Source organism: Electrona antarctica (genome assembly GCF_951216825.1).
Source record: "Electrona antarctica genome assembly, chromosome: 9".
Taxonomy (NCBI): Eukaryota; Metazoa; Chordata; class Actinopteri; order Myctophiformes; family Myctophidae; genus Electrona; species Electrona antarctica.
The window spans coordinates 7718997-7742425 of record NC_136790.1 but is presented as its reverse complement, the minus strand read 5'-3'; the positions used below and the strand labels follow the sequence as shown (position 1 = coordinate 7742425).

General features: G+C 42.7%; 1 protein-coding gene across 4 annotated transcripts in view; it reads right to left on the bottom strand.

The window, feature by feature from the left end:
- Positions 1-1531: 1531 nt before the first annotated feature.
- The window catches only part of LOC306930108 (uncharacterized protein), a 77616-nt gene continuing 55718 nt past the window's right edge, over positions 1532-23429 (bottom strand). For all 4 annotated transcript variants that reach the window (XM_079510852.1, XM_079510853.1, XM_079510855.1 and 1 more), the window contains 5 exons: positions 16202-16239; positions 14138-14201; positions 10819-11022; positions 3829-3951; positions 1532-2822 (listed from right to left, as the gene is read on the bottom strand). In XM_079510852.1, the coding sequence (XP_079366978.1) occupies positions 2668-2822; positions 3829-3951; positions 10819-11022; positions 14138-14201; positions 16202-16239 (584 nt within the window). In that variant the 3' untranslated portion in view covers positions 1532-2667. The remainder of the gene's footprint in view (positions 2823-3828; positions 3952-10818; positions 11023-14137; positions 14202-16201; positions 16240-23429) is intronic.

Below are 23429 nucleotides of genomic sequence, written 5' to 3'. Positions count from 1 at the left end.
AATATGAATGTAATTTTATGCTCATGCCTCCTGGTGGTCCACTGAATAATTTATGGATATGGTGGCTATTTTAAGAGAATAGTTGAAGTCTACCTCAACGCTACACATGAGTAATGGTACAATCATGTCAGCCAGAGTCCTTTCACTTGTTGTTTTTCAAGCCTCCTCCTGGCTATACATTTCCAAGAGATATCTCAATAGAACCTCTCTTTTTATCTCAATAGAACATCTCTCTTTATGTCATCTGAGAAATGGCTTTATTAACAGTTATGGATATTGAAATGTAACTCATTTGTTTGTACCCCATGTGTTAGGTACACATTCACAATTAAATAAAGTCAAGATTTTACAGTGTACTGGATTGTGTTTCCCAAAACGATCTCAGTTCTAAGATCACATCTGTTCACTTCAAGGGGGTGTCAGTGATATACATTCCATTTAATCATTGATATAGAATGTTTGTTCGGTAACAGGTAGCCTCCATGGTTTGGTTTCCAGCCTGATTCACTGTGTTCCGTCATTTGTTTTGTCACTTCGCTACTCACTCTCGAGACTCAAGAGTAAAACCTACGGTAAAAATCACACTTGTGTGAAGTGAGGGGTGCTCTTATCATCATACATCACATTCCGTGCTCAGCCAATCAAATCCTCACAAATGTCATTCCAGCCAATCACTTTTGGCGTCTTCTCTTTTCTGCCCTCACTTTTTATCCTCAATATGTACTTTGCTCAGCCAATCAAATCACTGCTATAGGGTGATCAGCCAATCCAATCATCGTGTTTGTGTTCACACAAACAGAGCTCCTATGCCAAAGCTGGGCATAGGAGGGGCTAGCGCCCCTTAAAAAGTAAACAGTAGTACTGCCGGCTGTGTGTGGTGAGTTTAGTGAATGATTAGGGGACATTGCAGGGCAACAGCAGTAGCTGCGCATTTATGTGTCAAACTGGTGTTTTTGTCCCAACCCGCAAAACAGAGCAATCTGGCATGTCCCGCCTACCTTGTAGATAGGGGACTCTGCAGACTGAAAGGGCAGATCGGCTAATTACTTGCCCAGGTAACTCAAAATACGTCCTCGTGTGTACACCACATGAGTAGCGAAGTGACAAAACAAATCACGGAATGAAACGAATCAGGCTGGAAACCACAGTAACAGGGGTATGTCTCCCTGTTTGTCAATCTCTTTAGTAATCAGAAAGTACATCTTCAGGAAGGGATAACAATTTTATCCAATCAGTAGAGAGAACCCTACTTTGTCATACGACGGTGCAGGCAAACTACAAGCTTGTAGATCTGCTATTTTTCACAATACCACCTTACAGTGGTGTGTAAATTAAGCATCATATACCCTTGGTGAAGGCAGCCTCCAGCCTGCTCCTCCCTGCACAGTCAAGGTGATGGTTTTCTAAAAATAGATGACTCTCTGGGAGTATTTACCAAACATGGACATGGTGTCAATGAAAACATTAACGCGAGGCCTGGACACTAGAAGGAAGGAAAGAAAGAAAGATCTGTGCAAAGGAACACTTCCAATTTAAATATTTTTATTGTATCAAACAAATTTAGATTACAGGTGTAACCATTAATCAATTCAAATTAACCAAATAAATTGAACCAAAATAACCCAGATGTATTTCCTATACTGTACATTGATTACCATTAAAAACAGAACAAACGCCACATAGGCTACTACGTATATAAATACACCACAAAAGAACAAACGAGATCACACAGGAATGCTGTTATTTTGTTCATAGTGAACAACAAACTATAAATGTAAGTATTTGTTGGCAGCTAGGATTTTAATTGTGTTGTGGCAGACAAAATAAAACTAGAAAGCCTTCAAAAAATAATTAAATTAACCTGAAGGCGGACACATCCATTCATTATTTTCTCTAGTTTTGAAAGGATTGTCTCATAACCACATAATAACACTTCAGTGATACAAATGACGGGAATATATAATGTGACAAAAGTTAAAATGAGTTTACAATGACAGCTTGTCGGACTTACAAAATTATAATTTAAGGAAAATAATTAAAATGTGTGTCTATTACTTATATCATTTCAAAAACAGATTTTTGTATTTATTTAATTTATTGTACACAACGAACTATTTAAACCCCATATACTTTTTGACCAGGATCTATACTTGGTCATATTTTTCCTCTTTGCCAAAAATACCCGATCTGCAAGCCAACAGTGTTTCACATTGTGACATGGTGAGCTTGTAGATTTGCAATTTTCGGCAAACGCTTGCCTTTTCTCGCCGGAAGTTCACCTATTATGACATGCCCAGAATAGGGTTGCTAGGTTACTATACTATTTCTCATTGAAAACAAAGCACCGTATAAGCGTCCTGGTCTCAGAGAGGACTGTTATTGTAAACCCAGTGCCGTGTGACCTTTCATAACCAGGGCTAGATTTTCAAAAAAGCATACTACAGTTATAGGTGGCTGAAATATCTAATCTATCTTTTTCAGATATTTTTAAAATATAGAAAACAAATCTATTACAATTGAACATCCATCCCTTTGCTTACGAAGTTTGACACATATTAAGTATAGAAACCTTCACGTTGTCGCCAAGGTGTCGCTAAGGCCTGACTGTAGAGAACTATAGATACCCTGATGTTCCTGTACCTATTACGAAAAACTGTGGGTCTTCAGTCAGTCACTACATTTGGCTGGCTCAGATTGGGCTGCGTTGTGGCGTCCTGAAGACTTGTCTATTTCCCCGTCCGCAGACCAGAGTGCTTCTCCTTGCGTCTGACTCGCACTCGATGCTGTTGCCACTGCCACTGTTGCCACTGCCACTGTTGTGTCTGTAATGACACACAACAGATGGGGAAAGGTGCAGGGTGAGGGAAGTGGCAATTGAGCAAATCTGTCCAGATTGGCACAGCGTCACAGAGTAAATAGAGGAAAGAAAGACCACCCCAGAGAATACAGCCCACCCAGAGTCAGGTTTGAGCTTTCTGCTTGCTCTACTGTACATGTAAAGTCTCTTGAGACAGCTATTTGGCACTATAGTCAAATTGAATTGAATAAAATATATGTTTGAAAGATGTTTGAAGGATCACGTTGAGAGCAGATAATTTGAAAGGGAAACTGTAATCTTTGAATGCAGGGCTCAGTGGTATATGTATGTCCCGTCCCGTCCCGGCCGCTTCCATCTCTTCACTTTCACATGTGGAAGCCTCCCGGGGTATATTTCACTCATTTGCGTGCTCTTTGAAGTGCAGATCAAAGCCCGCCGCAGATGTTTGTTGACTTGCCATGATTACATGAGTTCACGTCAAGCATTGAACTATTTAACCGGCCTTAATAAATGTAGCACGGTGAAATAATGACTGGCCGGTCCCCTGTGGGCTTGGGCCTTGAAGTGAATGTGGATGTGTACTGAACAGGGTTTCTCTGCTTAAATTAATACCTGGAACACATCTATGTTACCTTAGCATTTAACCACTTTTAACCATTATTTTATTGTTTAGCTATTGAAAAATAGCATATCTACAAGCTTGTAGAACTGCTATTTTTGAAAAATTGTAAAAATGTGGTGCAAATCTTTGAATATATATTCTTTCACAGTGAATGTTTTAACTCAAATCTTTGCTTCTGGGGGGGGGGGGGTGCCTGAAACAACATATTTTTTTCAGATGGGCATCGGCGGCCAAATAATTAAATACATTTTTGGATCCTTGACATGAAATAGTTTAAGAACGACTGACATATCGTAGAAACATAGGTTCTTCAGAAAACTGTCAAAAAGACAATTGTAGAATCTGGTCTCATGGTCTCAATGGGTTAATCATGGGCATAGTACTGTACCTGCTCGAGTGCTATTCGGTTGCGACGAGGACTCTGCTACCACGGGGAGGTTGGAACATCCCACCTCCTCTTTGGAGAGCGGGCACTCCAGTCCGCCTTCTAAAAGGCTCTCCCGTGAAAACTCTGTCGGAGGTCAGGCGAGGAGAGCAGAAAGAAATAATTAGAGTGACAGTGAGAGGGATATAAGATAGAGAGACGGTCACATTGAGATAGGCTGTGGCAGAATGAATGACGATAACATCAAAGGCAAAGACAGCCTGAGGGAGGCTGTGCCCAAATTAGCTCTGGTCCAGAGTAAGTAAGTGAGTGTTGGCGAGACCAGAGCTATAAGCCGATATGCACGAGTGTGTATTTTTAATCGTGTACTATACTGTAGCCCACTGATTAAAGCCTTTTTAATGCAGGGGGACCTGGATTATTATGCCACATTTAGCATAAAAAACATTTTGTAGTTTTTGTCATTGTCTCCACCAGGCCGAAGGCATGGGGAGAGAGTATGTTTTGCACTCCGTCCGTGTGTGTGTGTGTCCGTCCGTCCGTCCTTCCGTCCGTCCGTTACCAGCTAATCTCCGGCACCGTTAACCCGGTCGATGCCAAACTTTGCACACACACTCCCCGGATGCCAACGATGAACCTCTGCCCCGCATTTTCCAGAACGGCCTGTTATAGCGCCACCATGAGGCAGCTTTTCACATTGTTTACCTAAAACTGCACCGATCTGCGTGAAACGTTGCATGCATGCACACTCCCTAGAGGCCAAGGACAAACCTTTGACCTGCATTTTCCACATCTGCCTTTTATAGCGCCACCAGGAGGCCGAATTTTGTAAAACACATTTTTGGATATTACTCCTCCAGATTCTGTCCAAAAATCTCAAAAATCGTTACACAGTATCTCTATGGTCATGTGCTCAAGTCGGATCTGTCCGATATTTCATATTCCATCCTAATTGGCTATAATTGGCTTTCACAGTTTGCAAGATTGCCCCGTTTTGAACAAAAGCCTCAAATCATGAACGCAGCATGCAATTTACGTCAAATCTTTCACACATTTTCTTACTAGGCTGAGGAATATATCCCACCCTTTTCACATTGGCCTGTTATAGCGCCACCAACAGGTTGATTTTTGCAAAACACATTTTTGGAACAAAATGCCTCAAATCATCCAATTGCCATCAAAGGCAAACATATTACTTATTTATATTACTCCTAAACATTTTGCCAAACATCTCACACAGTCCTATCCTCCTGGTGGAGACCTGTGCCCAGAAGGGCACTTTTTCTAGTTTTTCCTCTTTTCTTTCCCTCATAGGCAAAGCCACCCAGTCACCAGGTGTTCCACGACTTTCCCTTTTTAATGTATTGACCGATCCAGCCCACTCCATCCCATCAATCGATTGCGTTTGACATTTATAGACATCCAGTATGTTACTTTCCTGCTGAAGCTGGTCTACAAAATGAAACCGTGCATGGTCGGCCACACAGGTGTTAATTACCATTGATTGCTGTTTTGACCTAGCTGGCTTGCTCTTTTCGTGTGGATCGAAATGTGTGGCTCTACATTTGTAACCTTTAAGTTAAATAAACAACACAGCCTTCATTTTGTGACCCTGCAATCAAAGGGGCTGTGGGGCTTTCTCAGAAGCTGCCGCTGGCTATGTTCAAAGAAATTGCTTAAAATTATCATATACAGTGCCACCGATATTGTCCCTTATCATTTGACCCATTTAGGCCTGACCTCAACATTTTAAAAAATCCTTCTAAATCCTCCAGTTTTCTGAAATAAATATTTTCATGATTTTTCAAAAATAGCAGACCTACAAGCTCGTAGCGCGCCACTCGGTGGCGCGCTATGAGCTTGTAGATCTGCTATTTTTCAATAGCTAAATTATAACAATGTTTAAAACACAAAAAGGGGTTCCCGCCCAAAATGGGTTGACTGTCCTTTTGCGCAGATCACGCAAACCTCAGCAAAAAGAAAAGGACAATATCGATGGCCTCCAACTGTATATTGTTGTCTCCACCAGGCCGAAGGCATGGGGAGAGAGTATGTTTTGCCAAACATCACACACACTCCTATATCCTCCTGGTGGAGACCTGTGCCCAGAAGGGCACTTTTTCTAGTTTGTGATTATTCTGTCAATTACTTTTCCAAATAAACAAATAATTGAGTTTTGATTATTTTATTAGTATAGTTAATTTTTTTTATAATCAATTAAAGGTAGCAAAATGATATTATTTGGTTAAAACAAAAACGTTTGTTAAAAGGTAGGTTCTGGTAATCATTTCTGTATAGAGTGTTCATCTCTCCAGCTCTTTAATAAACTGAAAATAAATGTTCAGCCAATCAGGAGAGTTGGTATTCCAACCTGAAAATGCATTCTTTATTTAATAAAGAGCGAGGAGAGAGGAGAGACGTGGAGATTCTTAATACTGAATAAATACTATAACAATGAGAACTTCTGAGTTATCAGAATATATCCCTTATTTTAACCAAGAAAATCACTTTTGATTAGTTTCATTATTGTTGCATCATTGCTCACTTTTGATTAGTTTCATTATTGTTGCATCATTCAGCAGCTCCAACTGCTGAATAAGGTGCCCACAGTACAGTACAGTACAGTACAGTACAGTACAGTACAGTACAGTACAGTACAGTACAGTACAGTACAGTACAGTACAGTACAGTACAGTACAGTACAGTACAGTACATGTGAAGACCCGCATGTTCTCCATGTTCTGTAGCACTAAAAGGGAATCACTTGGTCAAAGCCCTGGTGCTGAGCTGTGTGTTCTTTTTTTTCCCGTTGCTAAATGTAATGAATCTGTCAGGGACGAGTGAGGAAGTGCCAAGGTGGCACTTTGTTGGCCAGGTTTAAGCATCTCCACGTCAGCAATCCCATTTTCACTCCTTTAGTCTTTTCCTCAACTCCTTTTATCACCGCTGATCCTCCCCTATATATCCCGACCCCGTTACATTGCATTACGCATACATTATACATGCCTGCATGCCCTCTATTATTTTTTCATCCTTCCTCCCCCTCTCTCTCCTCCTTTTATTTTTTGCCTTTTGTGATCTTCTTTTCCTTGATATAAATAGTCCCTTTGTGTTATTTCAAAGTGTTGATTGATTGCTAATTTTAAAAAAGGGTCTAGCTGAAAAATATTCCCCAAATGCCCATGCTTTATTATTAATCCTCATGCAATGCTGTTGAACTCAATTATTCTTCAGTTCAGTAGCTTTTTAATTACTTTGGAGAAAATGTAAACAAACGCTTCATCTAAAATCAGAGCTAATTATTTAACGGAGAAATTGTCTATGTGGCCAAAGATATGAAAAGAGGTATTTTAATCCTCCATCTCTCTCTCCCTCTCTCCCCCTCTCCCCCCCCTCTCTCTCTCTCTCTCTCTCTCTCTCCCTCTCTCCCCCTCTCTCTCTCTCTCTCTCTCTCTCCTCATGCACTTTGTGTTTTCATCTCTGCAGTGACCTCCTTATCTGTCATCTAGCATCCTTCTCCATCACTCCCTCTCCTCTGTAAAGTCCTTCAATCTCTCACGCGCACGCACGCAGTGCCACACACACACACACACACACACACACACACACACACACACACACACACACACACACACACACACACACACACACACACACACACACACACACACACACACACACACACACACACACACACACACACACACACACACACACACACACACACTCTTTATGTGTCTGCATCCCCCCGTATCCTACCCCGCCTTCCTCCAACGCTCGTCTCCACTTCATAGTTCTATTGTCCCCTTTTATCTCATCGCTCCTGTTTTTAGATCTAGATCTAGATCTAGATCTAGATCTAGATCTAGATTGTGTCTGTCCTGCATTATCTCTTATGTTATTTCTGTCGTCATTTAACTGCAGCCATGCAGCAAGCCCTAAAGTCTACTATGGGCTCCATTTTTGTCTCATCTCTCTAAAGCCACTATTTGGGGTTTTAGGAGTGGGGAAAGGGTGTTCCCCCACTAAAGATATAGCGGGTGACGCGGGACGAAAATACCATTAAGGGACAGAGAAAGCTCCTATATTCGTAATTCTCGGGCAGCGGCTGAATTGCGGGCCGCGCTGCGGGTAAAGGATGCGACAAAATTGGAGCCCTATGAGTCTACATCCCCCCACAGACACACACACAGGCGCACACACCCTAGCCCCCGGAACAGCCTCATATAAGCCTCAGAGAAGCCTAATCAACCTTGCATTTTTTTAAATGCACATTTATATGTACAGAGTGTATTGTTAATTTTATTTTCATCCATCCATCTTCAACCGCTTATCCGTAGTCTGGTCATGGGGGACTTCCCTCTCCAGAGCAACATTAGTAACTTCCTCCTGAGATGCTCGAGAGACATCCTAACCAGATGCCCGAACCACCTAAGCTGGATCCTTTCCAGGCGGAGAAGCAGCGACTCTACTCAGAGTCTCTCTCGTGTGACTGAACTTCTCACTCTGAGATGCCAGCCACCCGTCGGAGAAAACTCATTTCGGCCGCTTGTATTTGCGACCTTATTCTTTCGCCTTTCGGTCATGACCCACACTTCATGACCATACAGTAGGTGAGAGTAGCAGTTTCCGCAATGTTACATTGAGTCATGCTTAAGTTGTAAAAATAATTGTGTTCGTATAATTTATACGAATTAAGAGTATGGGAGCTTGCTTTTTGTAAATGTCTTTTGGTCAGGCACAATCATAATGTAACCATTATGTTTCATGTTTGGTTGGTCAGGCACAATCATAATGTAACCATTATGTTTCATGTTTGGTTGGTCAGGCACAATCATAATGTAACCATTATGTTTCATGTTTGGTTGGTCAGGCACAATTAAGAGCCAACACAGAGCAATATGTCGCATCAGTGACAGTGACAGTGTCACTAGACTTTCCACCTTAGAGCAGGGGTTCTCAACCCGTGGGTCGCGACCCCTCGGGGGGTCGCCAAATTATTTTAGGGGGTCCCCAAATTATTTTCAAAAAAGAAAGAAAAAAAAAGATTTCTTTTTAAATTTTATTTTCACGATTTTTCAAAAATAGCAGACCTACAAGCTCGTAGCGCGCCACTCTGTGGCGCGCTATGAGCTTGTAGATCTGCTATTTTTCAATAGCTAAATTATAACAATGCTTAAAACACCAAAAGGGGTTCCCGCCCAAAATGGTTTAAGGTTATTGTAGCAGTCAATTTATATTGGGGGTCGGGAGGGGGCGGGGAGGGGGTCCCGAGACATTGCCAAAGCATTTCCGGGGGTCCCCGGCCAAAAACGTTGAGAACCCCTGCCTTAGAGGACTGTCTGGTAGTAACCACGGAGCAAAGAGGCAGGTGGGGGCAGGTCTTTACGCAACCCTATCGGGGTTTTGAATGACCGATGACGCTACTTGGACTGCACAATCCATGGGTTTCCTGCTGAGAACCATGGCCTCAGAGTTGGAGATGCTGATCCTCATCCTGCTGAGAACCATGGCCTCAGAGTTGGAGATGCTGATCCTCATCCCAGAACCATGGCCTCAGCGTTGGAGATGCTGATCCTCATCCCAGAACCATGGCCTCAGAGTTGGAGATGCTGATCCTCATCCTTCCTGCTGAGAACCATGGCCTCAGAGTTGGAGATGCTGATCCTCATCCCAGAACCATGGCCTCAGAGTTGGAGATGCTGATCCTCATCCCAGCCGCCGTATCAATTTTATTTTATTCTTACTTTTTGTATTGGTATTGTAAATCACCTAATTAGCCCTTCGATAAACCCCACCCCAAAAAGCGATTGTCCAATGCCAATCCAAATAGGTTAGCAACCGCTATGCTGGGTAAACTTGCGTCACCTCATAGCTGTCATTTTGCATGGCTGTGTTGTTGAACACATACAGTACACAGCTTAAAGGAGCATTCAGTGATTTGGGTGATTTGGAAAACCACCCAGTCCACCCCAGTAACAAAATGTGCACATGCACACGCTCTACAGTGGGGGGAAGTGCAACAGCATGTGCACCAAGGCCCGCCCCCACACATGATTGGAGGAAGGCCCCTTTCATCCTGATTGGATGAAGGCTTTGCCACCCGCCACCAAAACTGAAACTAGGGTTTTTTGACCCCAGGGGCTCACTGGGGACAGGGAGGAACTCCTTATATGGTCAGCACACTCTATAGTAGGGAGGATTATCCAAATAAAAATAAAGAATAAGTGATATTTGAATGAAGCGAAATCACTGAATATACCTTTAACGTCTGGAAAGTTACACCACTCAACCACCCATGTGATGGCAATAACAGTAATCACCGTACTGTAGTTTGACCCGTGCATTGCAACGAAAACTCCTGTCGGATGGTTGTTAAAGTTGATCCCCCTCTACCGGGTCATACCAAAGACTATGAAAATGGTATACCCAGTGCCTCCCTGCTTGGCACTGAACGGTTGGATTAGGTGTACCGGATGTCCACAGGGTGTATTTTGCACATCACAAGCTAACCTTCACGCTACAGAAGCAGGAGAAAGGCTTGTGCCCTATGGGGAACCATGGGAACCACTGTATCCCAAAGCTACTTACAATTTAGGCATTTAGCAGGCACTCTTAATCCAGAGCGATTTACAGTAAGCAAGAACAACACATGGTAATATATCAAATACATAAAAATAGTCATCAAGAATCATAAGGACGCTACTGTAAGAACCTAGCATCTGTCTAACAGTAGAAGGCTACAGTAAAGCTATAAGTATAAACTATAGAGTGCTATGTGTAACGCCCGGGATTCGAACTCGGGCCTCCCGTGTGAAAGTCCAACATCTTAACCACTAGACCAAAGGGATATCCCTCTGGACCAGGGGAGATATTAGACTTTTTGAGGCCATCAGGCAGAGGCTCTGAGCCACTCTGCTACATATCTGTCTACATAAGACTTACTTACTGCTACTTCTCCCTCATAAGAGTATACGTATACAGTATACGTACCCTCCATTTGGCAGCGCAGCTTTTCGAAGGCTTCGGCGGTGTCCTCCTCGTCGTCATCGTCGTCGTGCGGGAGCTCGTCCACAGCGGGGACGGTGTCGGGACTGTGCCGGTCGGACAGGCAGCTCTCTGAGGAGACCTCGTCCCCGCCGCCCGCTCCCTGCTGCTGCTGCTTGTACAGGTGGTGCTCTACCATGAACTGCAGCTCTGAAGGAGGAGGATGGGGGGAGAGAGAGACCAATGGGCTATATGCACGCACGCCATTTTGGAAAGAACTTGGGCCCCTTCCCTACTTCCTTCACATGTGTTACTGATGATACTAATGAAGGCTCTGTTCAATTCTGGCCAAACAGAGTCAGGGTGCTGCTATTGTGCGTGTTGGCTCACTGGAACACTGCTACACCAGTGGGTCTGAAAGTGTCCTTGAGTGGGTTCCAAATGCCCCTGTGCGGGTGTGTAAGTCTGGCCAAATGGACCCGTTCCATTTCTACACTCTCAGAGTTATGAATATGGAGGTCGTTGAAATTAAAACGTTTGAGAACCACTGCACACTAAATGGAACAGAGCCTTAATTAGTATCATTGGTAACACCTCTGAAGGACGTAGGGAAGCGGCCCGAAAGTAGGAAGCGTTATTCTGTGTGCATAGAGCCCATAGAGTATATAAAAGGATAGAGACTGAACTGGCGCGAAGCTCCGCCCCCCCAGCTATTCATGTCAGTGGAAGTTGCTCAGTGGCGTTTTGAAGCACCCGGAAGACTGCCGGAAGTACCGTCTCAGAACGTCTACTTCCGCATTTGACCACCACATTTTGGTGGTCAAATGCGGAAGTGCAACCGAGCGCTCAATGTTAAAGCCCAGCTGCACAGGGTTTCCCAGTCATGAATCCACGGGTCCGCTTGTAGTCCCTCCTCCTACCACTAGGGCCCAGTGCTTCAACGTTGAATAGCCTCACTGGCCCCTTGATACAGCCCATTCAGGCCCAATAGGCAGTGGTGGAAAAAGGGTTTTAATGTTTTCGTTTGAAAAGTTTTTGCCATTTTACTACTGAATTCACGTGCAAGTGAAAACAATGGTGGTCGATGTTGGTTTGTGGCACATACGTCACTCAAGGGAAGAATATGAGAGGGCCCATTCAGGCACGCCCATTCAGAAAAGCACAGAATTCTCAATGAAGGTCTGAGTGTTCAAAATACACTGGGGAACCTAAAAATATAAAACAAATCTTGAGAAATGTCAAATTTATGGTGGGGCCCAAAGTAATCATCAATCAATCATCAATACTGCAATGTAGATGTACTCTGTTGCAAGTAAGTCCCGTGTTTAAAATATATGTGAGTAAAAGTATTGGTATAAAAATATACAGTTTAAAAGTACCAGAAGTAGAAAGTACTTTTTAGGCAGAATGTCCCATTTCAAGTTTTCAGATGTAGAACAATCTTTTGAAAATAGGCTATTTTCAAATGGCAGAAAATGTATAGGCTATAGGGCTGAAGTGGTTAATATAATGTTTTGTAATAATATTCAAAAGAACTAGTAACTAAAGTTTTCAAATAATTGTAGTGGAGTAAACGGCAACTATTTGCCTCTGAGATATAGTGGGGTAGAAGTAAGAGTATTGAAAATTGGTATTTTAAAGTACAGTACTTGAGTAAAATATGCTTGGTTACTTTACACCTGTGATTCTAAACCTTCAATTTCTAGGACACCCAGTTTAAGTTATTTTATCTCTGAGCACAAAGGGACCTTATGTTGACAGACAGTGTTTCATACGTTTTTAATTTTAATTGTATAATGAAAGTCAATGGGGCTCTGATCGGGGCAGAAACTAAGGCCCCATTTACACTGGCAGGCAAATCTAGCCTGAATCAGATCTGTGCCACATCAAGATTGAAATCTGATTGGTTTAAATGGTCACATGACTCATTTAAACAAATCAGATTCCAATCTGGATGCGGCTCAGATCTGATTCAGGCTGGATTTGGCTGCCAGTGTAAATGGGCGGGGCCAAAGATAACTGGCATTACATAATGAGGTGCAGTGTGTAACAGTGTGATTGTGTGTTTTGTTCTTTTTCAGTGGCGTGCACAGATAGACACTAGGGGGTGCTAGAGCACCCCCTGCCCTTTTGGCAATGTGCCCTTTTGAAAAAAGAATAGCAGACCTACAAGCTCGTAGCGCGCCACTCGGTGGCGCGCTATGAGCTTGTAGATCTGCTATTTTTCAATAGCTAAAGCATAACATAATGCTAACACCAAAAGGGGTTCCCGCCCAAAATGGATTAAGGCAACCGGCCGGTTCCACGCGCTGCACAAGGTGCCCTTTTTTAACTTGAGCACCTGCCCCTCTAAATGTCTGTGCACGCCACTGTTCTTTTTGCTATGTTAAATATAATAGAAGCTGTAGTGTTTGTCTTTGTCGTGTGTATAGCAGAGCATTGTGTTCTTTTTGCTATGTTAAATATAATAGAAGCTGTAGTGTTTGTCTTTGTCGTGTGTATAGCAGAGCATTGTGTTCTTTTTGCTATGTTAAATATAATAGAAGCTGTAGTGTTTGTCTTTGTCGTGTGTATAGCAGAGCATTGTGTTCTTTTTGCTATGTTAAATATAATAGAAGCTGTAGTGTTTGTCTTTGTCGTGTGTATAGCAGAGCATTGTGTTCTTTTTGCTATGTTAAATATAATAGAAGCTGTAGTGTTTACTTTGTCGTGTGTATAGCAGAGCATTGTGTTCTTTTTGCTATGTTAAATATAATAGAAGCTGTAGTGTTTGTCTTTGTCGTGTGTATAGCAGAGCATTGTGTTCTTTTTGCTATGTTAAATATAATAGAAGCTGTAGTGTTTGTCTTTGTCGTGTGTATAGCAGAGCATTGTGTTCTTTTTGCTATGTTAAATATAATAGAAGCTGTAGTGTTTGTCTTTGTTGTGTGTATAGCAGAGCATTGTGTTCTTTTTGCTATGTTAAATATAATAGAAGCTGTAGTGTTTGTCTTTGTCGTGTGTATAGCAGAGCATTGTGTTCTTTTTGAGGCAACTGTTCAGCAAAGGTCAAAATTGGTAACAACATTTGATAAGATTTGATTCTCTGGGACCCCAGTTAAATTAACTCTCAAAGTTACAGACATACAGTTCACAGTCACAGTACAATTGGATCCTATTACTATGTGTTATTTAGCTGGAGACCCCTTGGAACCCCCCCCCCAAGGACCCCTCGCTGAGAACAAGTGCTACACACTGGGACTCATTTGAGGTGTTAAAAGGAGCTCAGTGCTACACAGTGCATCACAAATGTATAAAATTGTGATATTCCCATGACAACACTCACCTTTCATGGTAGGTGTTCCTTTCTGCCCTTTCCTCCGCTGTCGAGGAGAATTCAACAAAGCTGCCTACAAAACACAGATAAAGATTAAAGGAGAATTCAACAAAGCTGCCTACAAAACACAGATAAAGATTAAAGGAGAATTCAACAAAGCTGCCTACAAAACACAGATAAAGATTAAAGGAGAATTCAACAAAGCTGCCTACAAAACACAGATAAAGATTAAAGGAGAATTCAACAAAGCTGCCTACAAAACACAGATAAAGATTAAAGGAGAATTCAACAAAGCTGCCTACAAAACACAGATAAAGATTAAAGGAGAATTCAACAAAGCTGCCTACAAAACACAAAGCTCATCAGCAGGGAACAGTGAAAAACAGTGATATATGCCCCACAGAACTGGAACCTTATTGTTTAGATTATTATTATTTTGACATAATTCTCCCCTTTCTAACTACCTCCCCCTGGCCAGCCCCCGGGGCGCCTGATGGAGGGGAACGAAACTGGTTGTAATAACGTGTTCCTTCCACGCGCTACGTCCAACCGGGGAAACTCCCCTTGTCAGGCGAAAAGAAGTGGCTTGGACTCCTCATGCATTGAAGGAAGCATGAGGTCAGTCCGTTGCTCTCCCCAGGTTGGCAGAGGGAGTGTAGAGCCGATTACATTAGATAATAGAGCGTCGCAGTCGCTCAGTCCCCCCCTTTCATGACGACGCCAGGCCCAGGAAATAGTTTCCAATGCATTTTTCCCATAGACATTTCAAAGCGTTTATTTAAAGACGCTTTGAAGAAGCGTCGTACAAAGCCAACTCTTGTCGTGAGACTCGTGACAAATCATGACAACAAACACAATATTTTGTACCAAACAAATAATTACAAAGAAGAAAAACAACAAAAAAAAGTGTTGTAACCTGCCGTTTTCTTCTTCTTTCTAATTATTTGTTCAGCCCGAAAAATTGTGTTTGTTGTCATGATTTGTCACGACAAGAGTTGTCTTTGTCCGCGGCGTAAACGTCTTTAAATAAATACTTTCTGAAAAGACTATGAGGAAAATGAACAGGGATTTCTTTTCCGGGTCTCTCGAGGGGGCGGGACTGCGATGCTCTATTGACACTGGGTGAAAAAATGCGTTACAAAATCGTGGGATAAAAAATAAATAATAATAATAATTCTTCCCGTTTTTGTGGCTCTGCGAGATGCTATCTTAGGTCGCTAGCATCACCAGGGATTGGGATTTGAACACGTGCCACGCTGTCAGGTTGCATTGGAGCCTAGGTGCCCGTACCAGTAGGCGAGCGATCCGGACACCCATGTATTCCAATACCTCGTCACTGCTAACTATAACAGTTGGTTCTAGGGAGAGCACATACAATTATGTGTCCTCCAAAACACCATGTTGTGTCCTCTATAACATTAACACGTAACATCAAGTCTGTTTTTCTGACTGTGCCCTGATTAACATGTAAGGAGTCGCTACTGCAGCGAGCGACGGAGATCACCCTCTTAGCCTGACTTCCCTCCCATGAACACGGGCGATTGTTCATATATCTTTGGTCTGACACCCTACCCCAAACCCTAACGTAACCCTAACCGCACACGGAAGCCATGTTACACTTTAGCTATTGAAAAATAGCAGATCTACAAGCTCATAGCGCGGCACCGAGTGCTGTGCTACAAGCTTGTAGATCTGCTATTTTTGAAAAATCATGAAAATGTGGCTCAAATCTTTGAATAAATATTCTGTCACAGCGAACGTTTTTAACTGAAGTCTTTGCTTCTGTGGGGTCCCTGGAACAGCAATGTCGGGAGCCACGGGTGAGTATTAACCGTCGGACTTGTTGGACTGTTAGTACGTCGGACCAACGTAGGTGTCCCGCTCGGGCCAAACTAGAGGCACCATGGCGGATGCAAACCCTTCATCTCAGAAGTGGTGGGCAATGATCGTTTACCTCTGTGCCACCCGGGATCGGGAGCCGGAATTAAATCATTTAGACTCTTAGAATTCTAGATCTGTGGTCCTTGTTTCAAGTGTTACCATTGAGCTGTGTATTTGAATAGAGATGATTACCTTGTATAGCTGGTTTGGGAGACGATCTTCATCTATTTCTGGAAGAGACATAAAGAAAAGATCAAGAGTTATTGGGTGTGCTGTACGTCTGTCTGTTACACATCAAATTAAAAAAAAAGTGGGTGAAATGAGTTTTTGTGCATAGTTCCCATTGTGTCATTTTTTCAAAGAAATACAAGAAAAGGAAGAAAGTGTGGGTGGGGGGGGGGGGGCGGGGGGGGGGGGGGGTAAGGAGATCAAGGAAGGAAAGAAGAAAGTTTGAGCGTTTTACCACAAAAAGTACAAGGGGTTTCAGATAATTTAGAAGCTTGTTTCACAAACTTTGAATAGAAGAAGAGGGGAGCGCTGCCGTGGTCCGTTGTTTGTTGAACTGAATACAGGTGCTCGTTGGCGAGGTTAGATAATAACATAAAAGAAGAGGATCCAAGGCAGTGAGGTGAAAGAAAGCCTTTTTTATTGGGTTTAAAGGTATATTCAGTGATTTGACTTAATTCAAATATCACTTATTTTTTCTTTTTTTCTGGATAATTCTCCCTACTATAGAGTGTGCTGACCATATAAGGAGTTCCTCCCTGTCCCCAGTGAGCCCCTGGGGTCAAACAACCCTAGTTTCAGTTTTGGTGGCGGGTGGCAAAGCCTTCATCCAATCAGGATGAGAGGGGCCTTCCTCCAATCATGATTGAGTGGGGGCGGGAGTGGGGGCGGGCCTTGGTGCACATGCTGTTGGCCTGTTGCACTTCCCCCTACTGTAGAGCGTGCATGTGCACATTTTGTTACCGGGGCGGACTGGGTGGTTCTCCAAATCACCCAAATCACTGAATGCTCCTTTAAGGCATGGCAAAGAACATTACAAAAAGGACCAACGCGTTTCGGCACTCAGCCTTCGTCAGGGTCCCAACAGTTTGTTTCACAAACTGTTTCACAAACTGTTGGGTTTCTCTTATCTCATTTACAGGCTGGCTGTACAGCTGTACAACCAAAGGGTGTCTTTTTCCACATGCGTGGATGTCATGATGACACGGTACAGTATATGCACTCTGGATGTTTGGTATAAAAGGACAATTGGGCTTCAGACACGTGGGCGTCTAATGCAACTAGATTGAGTTCATCAGGGCAGAGTAGAGTGGAATTGGATATAAGGTGACCTCAGACCAGATGGCATTCTGCAGCACAAATGTCAGTGTCAGTGCCAAGATGGAACCCCCCACTTGGCCAGAGCATATCAGATTGATTGATTGGACCCATTTGATTTCATTAAGGTTGATGGTAGAAGTGGTTCTCCTCGGTGAAAATCAAACACAGAAACAAAAGGAAATTAAATAATTCAGATAAAATAAATCATAACTCACTGAGAATCAAAACTTTGTCCAAGAAATAATACAATATAACTAAAACAACACCTGACACGACATCACACCGGGGTGGTCTACATTTATCAGAGTGTCCTGTTCTGCACTGTGTGTGGTTTGGATTTAGGGGCTGAGAAACTAAACAGTCAATTACAATGGATCCATTAAATGTGATCAATAGCGCATTTGTTGAACCAACTCTGTGTGCTCAGCCTGAACTTTTTTTCTAGGACACCACCTTGTTGCTTGGCAACCTATATTTCCCCTGGTATCACAGTGTCAATGTGCAGTGTGCACACGCACACACACACACGCACGCACGCACGCACGCACGCACGCACGCACGCACGCACGCACGCACGCACGCACGCACGCACGCACGCACGCACGCACGCACGCACGCACGCACGCACGCACTAAAGAGTGCATGTGCGCCAAGCCTCTTGAAAATGCCTGTTCATTATCATCCCTGCGCACCAAACACAATCTGAGTGGTGTGTAACACCTGTTGTGTTTCATTTTAACGGCAGCATCATTGGCTTTAATTCCACGAGGTCACAATGCCCATTCAAGCTCAGAATTCTAAGATTAGTCAGTAAAACGGACCACTTTTGGACTGCATTTCAAGTATAAGTGGAAGCAGCCCATAGTATAGGATAGGGCTATAAATGTGTCATTTAGAGATGGACAACTGTTAAAAGGCTTGTATGGGAGCTCTGGCAGTGGGCCAGGAGGGTTTTTACCTTATAGGGTCATATCACACCACAGCATATCTGAAAGGCACAGTATACTGTAATGGATAGAGGCTATGAAGAATCATATACCCAACATTCAGTGAATAATAACAAAGTCATTATTCAACTAATGAAGTAATTAATTCAGTAATAAATCTTACTATTAACCAAAACCAAGCTTGTAGATCAGCTATTTTGTAGATTGGCTATTTGTTGATGCAATTGTCAATATATTTAGTCTTCATATCTTATTTTCATTTAGTTTACATTTAGTTTTCGTCAGTCAAAAATGTATACAGTCGACGAACATATTTCGTTATAGTATGCAGTCGACGGAATCAACACTGCGTGGAAGCCACATAGTCGTAATGGTGGTGCGTCGTAATGCCACTCTGTCTTTCCTCATTCTAAATTGAACATTGCTGGTGCTGCAGGAGGAGCTTTGAACCTCTCTGTTACATCTCCAGTCACAGGATTATGATTGGATTGGATTCCAACTGAAAATTAAATCTGTAAGAAATATTCTTGCGTTAAGGCAAGCCATATCCGATGCAGCAGGCCTATAGCAGATAGATCTATATGTGGCTAATTATGAGAAAAGAGTATCATTCTGGTGTCAAATGAGAACACATTATATGAGAGAATGTTGTTAATTGAGTTCAGCATTCAGTTCCTGCAGGTCACCGTATTCAGCCGAACCTTTGTCATGTTTGTATTATGTCAAGGACCCCAGGGAGACTATCTGTTGCATTGGGCCAGCTAATAGGAATCCTAAATAAATTGTGTAACATTGGCAGGCAGGGGGCAAGATGACATTCCCCTTCATTATTAGCACAAAAAACTACCACATATACCTCATTCCCAGCCAGCCGCCCTCTTATTAAATTGGAACAAATTGGACACTAATAACGTGTCCACTGTTGTACTGCACCAGCTGGACTATTAAATAGACGTAAACCAGCCTATGGCCAGGCAGTTGGCGATGGAAATGCGGAAGGAATCAAGATGGCCCCGCTTATTAGCCCCCAAAAACCTAACTCAACTCACTACTGTTTTCGCTCTACACTAAATATCTTTGCTGAAAACAGACGATCTACAACAGCTCACAACGCGTCGCAAGCATGTAGGAAAAATATATAATTTTCAGGAAATGTCATTGTTTTCATGTCACAAAAGTTGTGTTTTCATTGTGATACCGATAAATAAATAGCAATAAATACAAGCTACACAACATGGCGGAGCATCATTCGCAAGTTTGTAGATTGGCAATTTTGCTGCTTTTATTTGTACAATGATCGAGGTAGGGCATTCATTTCCCCCAAAACATTGAAATACGGAGAAGCAAATGAAGCTTTCTGCCCGACAGCAATGTTATGAAAAGAGATCCAGAGCATGACGTGTTGTGTTATAGTAGCTCTTCCTCTGTTGTGACCAAACAAATTTGATTGCTGTGTTATTAACATCTGTCCAGACCAGACCAGACACACTGTAAAAAACTAATGCCTCCTGGAAGTATTAAAGGACCACTTCACCACTTTTCAACATCTCTTCATATAATTGGTCCTCACTAATGTTCATGATATAACACCACCATTTTGTCCTACTCAGTCTGTGTCTCATAGGAGGGCTTTGGGCAGTTCGGGCACCCGTCCACCAGTGACATCATCATTAGGCAGAGTTTTTTTTTTTTAAGATTTGTTTTAAAATATATTTAGATTTTTATTATCGTGAGAACGATGGCTTCAACTTTTGCATTGCAACTTTTCAGGAAAAGAAAGCCTGCCGTTTTTATCATGAACATTAGTTAGGACCAATTATAGGAAGAGAAGTTGAAAAGTGGTGAAGTGGTCCTTTAAGTCATGTACCACTGATGTACCACTGGAATATATTATTTCAAAGAAAAACACAGACATAAACAAGATTAGACTATGCACCATGTTATGCACATAGTACAGAGGGGAAAAAAGCAGATAGCATCTGCAACTTCTGCCTTGCCATCTGTCCTTATAACAACAGACGATCCATAGCCAACCATCTGTCCTTATAACAACAGACGGTCCATAGCCAACCATCTGTCCTTATAACAACAGACGATCCATAGCCAACCATCTGTCCTTATAACAACAGACGATCCATAGCCAACCATCTGTCCTTATAACAGACGATCCATAGCCAACCATCTGTCCTTATAACAACAGACGATCCATAGCCAACCATCTGTCCTTATAACAACAGACGATCCATAGCCGACCATCTGTCCTTATAACAACAGACGATCCATAGCCAACCATCTGTCCTTATAACAACAGACGATCCATAGCCAACCATCTGTCCTTATAACAGACGATCCATAGCCAACCATCTGTCCTTATAACAACAGACGATCCATAGCCAACCATCTGTCCTTATAACAACAGACGATCCATAGCCGACCATCTGTCCTTATAACAACAGACGATCCATAGCCAACCATCTGTCCTTATAACAACAGACGATCCATAGCCAACCATCTGTCCTTATACTGTAACAACAGACGATCCATAGCCAACCATCTGTCCTTATACTGTAACAACAGACGATCCATAGCCAACCATCTGTCCTTATACTGTAACAACAGACGATCCATAGCCAACCATCTGTCCTTATACTGTAACAACAGACGATCCATAGCCAACCATCTGTCCTTATACTGTAACAACAGACGATCCATAGCCAACCATCTGTCCTTATACTGTAACAACAGACGATCCATAGCCAACCATCTGTCCTTATACTGTAACAACAGACGATCCATAGCCATCCATTTTCTCTGCCACGTTATCTTGTTTTATGCTAACAAAGGTTTCCTCTCAAAAATTGAATTATCGGAACATTGCGTCTGCTCACAAGTTCTATTACTTTTTTCCACCACAGCAATGAACTGCACTATTGAATCTCAATGGACACCAGTAATAGTATGTATAGTAATACAATGAACTGCACTATTGAATCTCAATGGACACCTGTAATAGTATGTATAGTAATACAATGAACTGCACTATTGAATCTCAATGGACACCTGTAATAGTATGTATAGTAATACAATGAACTGCACTATTGAATCTCAATGGACACCTGTAATAGTATGTATAGCGAAAATATCTGCTGGTAGAGTTCGTAGAGCTGCTATTTTTGGCAGATTTGTGAAAAATATAATAATAATTATAATAACCATGCAGTAAGACGCCTGAGGGAGAGAAGCGAGGTCGCGTGCACGCATCGCCTGGGTGACAGCAGACTGCTGGGCGAGCGCTGGCGCTTTGGCATGGGGGGTCAGATCAACATATGGAATGAATTCTGTACTAGCCATACAGTATATACCTTGCAGTGCACAGGGTTTGATGAGGTCAAATCCACCGCCAGTCTAAATTTTCCCCTCAGCGCAAATGAACCGCAGGTGTGAGGGCGAGGCAAACACAAACTGATGCACGGTGGAGCCTTTCATAATAACATTTAAATATTAAAACGGCGATAGTATTCAAATATATTTGGCTCCGCATCAGCTATCCAACCTCATTTAACTTAGCATTTGTGGGTTTCATGTTTCATGTGCGCTGCGGCTGCTTGTTTAACCTTGTTAAACACTACGCAATTAATGTTCACTGCATTAACGTCAAGTTCCATATGTTGCCCACCATGCACCACAGTACCTACAGGCTTATTTAATTAGGCTACAAAATGCGTAGTTGTAGCCTATACTAAAACTTAGTATAGCCGACGACGCACGTTAGCATTGGAACAAGCCATGGGTTTGAGAGGCTCATTGATGTAAACCATAAACTTACAGTATTAGATAATAGCCTACGTTGTCACTTGTCACAACGATATAGCTGTAGCTCTGTTTTGGACCATTGCACGTGTTATATATTGACAGCCCTGTTTTGTCCCTGTTGTGTTCCCGTCAATAATGAAACAAGTTCACTTTTCGTGTGCCCTTGTTCTTTTCGTGTGCCCTTGTTCTTTTCGTGTGCCCTTGTTCTTTTCGTGTGCCCTTGTTCTTCTCCGGGTCCTCAGTAGCCTATCCTTCGTGTGCCCTTGTTCTTCTCCGGGTCCTCAGTAGCCTATCCTTCGTGTGCCCTTGTTCTTCTCCGGGTCCTCAGTAGCCTATCCTTCGTGTGCCCTTGTTCTTTTCCGGGTCCTCAGTAGCCTATCCCAACCGAGGAAGTACAGTCCCATTAAAGTTGATCTTTTCGCACTCAGCTTCTTCATTACATATAAATAATTAATCATCAAAATAAATAATCATGTGATGACAGTGTTTTGGCTCAATCACCAACTATTAGTAACTAAACACACACATCTCCGGGTTGACTCAAACACTTTGCAACAGTTTCGTTTTCCAGAATAGCTCATTCTTTCTTCCTCTATTCACCACTATTTCATTCCTCTCTCTGTCTCTCTGTCTCTCTCTCTCTCTCTCTCTCTGTCTCTCTGTATCTCTGTCTCTCTGTCTCTCTGTATCTCTCTCTCTCTCTCTCTCTCTCTCTCTCTCTCTCTCTCTCTCTCTCTCTCTGTCTCTCTGTCTCTCTGTATCTCTCTCTCTCTCTCTCTCTCTAGTCAGTGCATCACAAACATCTCCGTTCTGAACAACAGAGTGAAGGTTTGAATCAGGGATTCATTATATGTCCCTGTGATGTTCTGTCAGGCCCCCCCAGTGCATATAGAGCAGTGCTATTGCAGGGCCTTAAATAATGCAGGGCTCCGTATGATGTGGGGCACAGCAGACCCGCTGCACCAATACAGACCTTGTCTTTTCTCATAAATGTACCCGTCCTCTGAACGCCCCCATCCCCCCCCCCCCCCCCCCCCCCCCCCCATGCCATCTCTTCTGTCTCTGGCATCTGTTTCAAATCTGTGTCTCTATGCTTTACTTCCACCTCAGCCGGTTTCCGTCTATCTGCTTTGTGTCTGAGAAGAACAAATCAAAATGAATGCTGTCCTCCCAGAGCCACATAAATCCTATATACTTCGTTGACTGGGGTCCCCCAGGGGTCCATATTTGTCAGTGTGTAGGCCATTGGTTCCCAAATGTTTTCAGCTGAGACCCAACGGACAGACAAACCCCATTATGAGTGAACCATTACTTCATTGGGAAAATAGCCGATC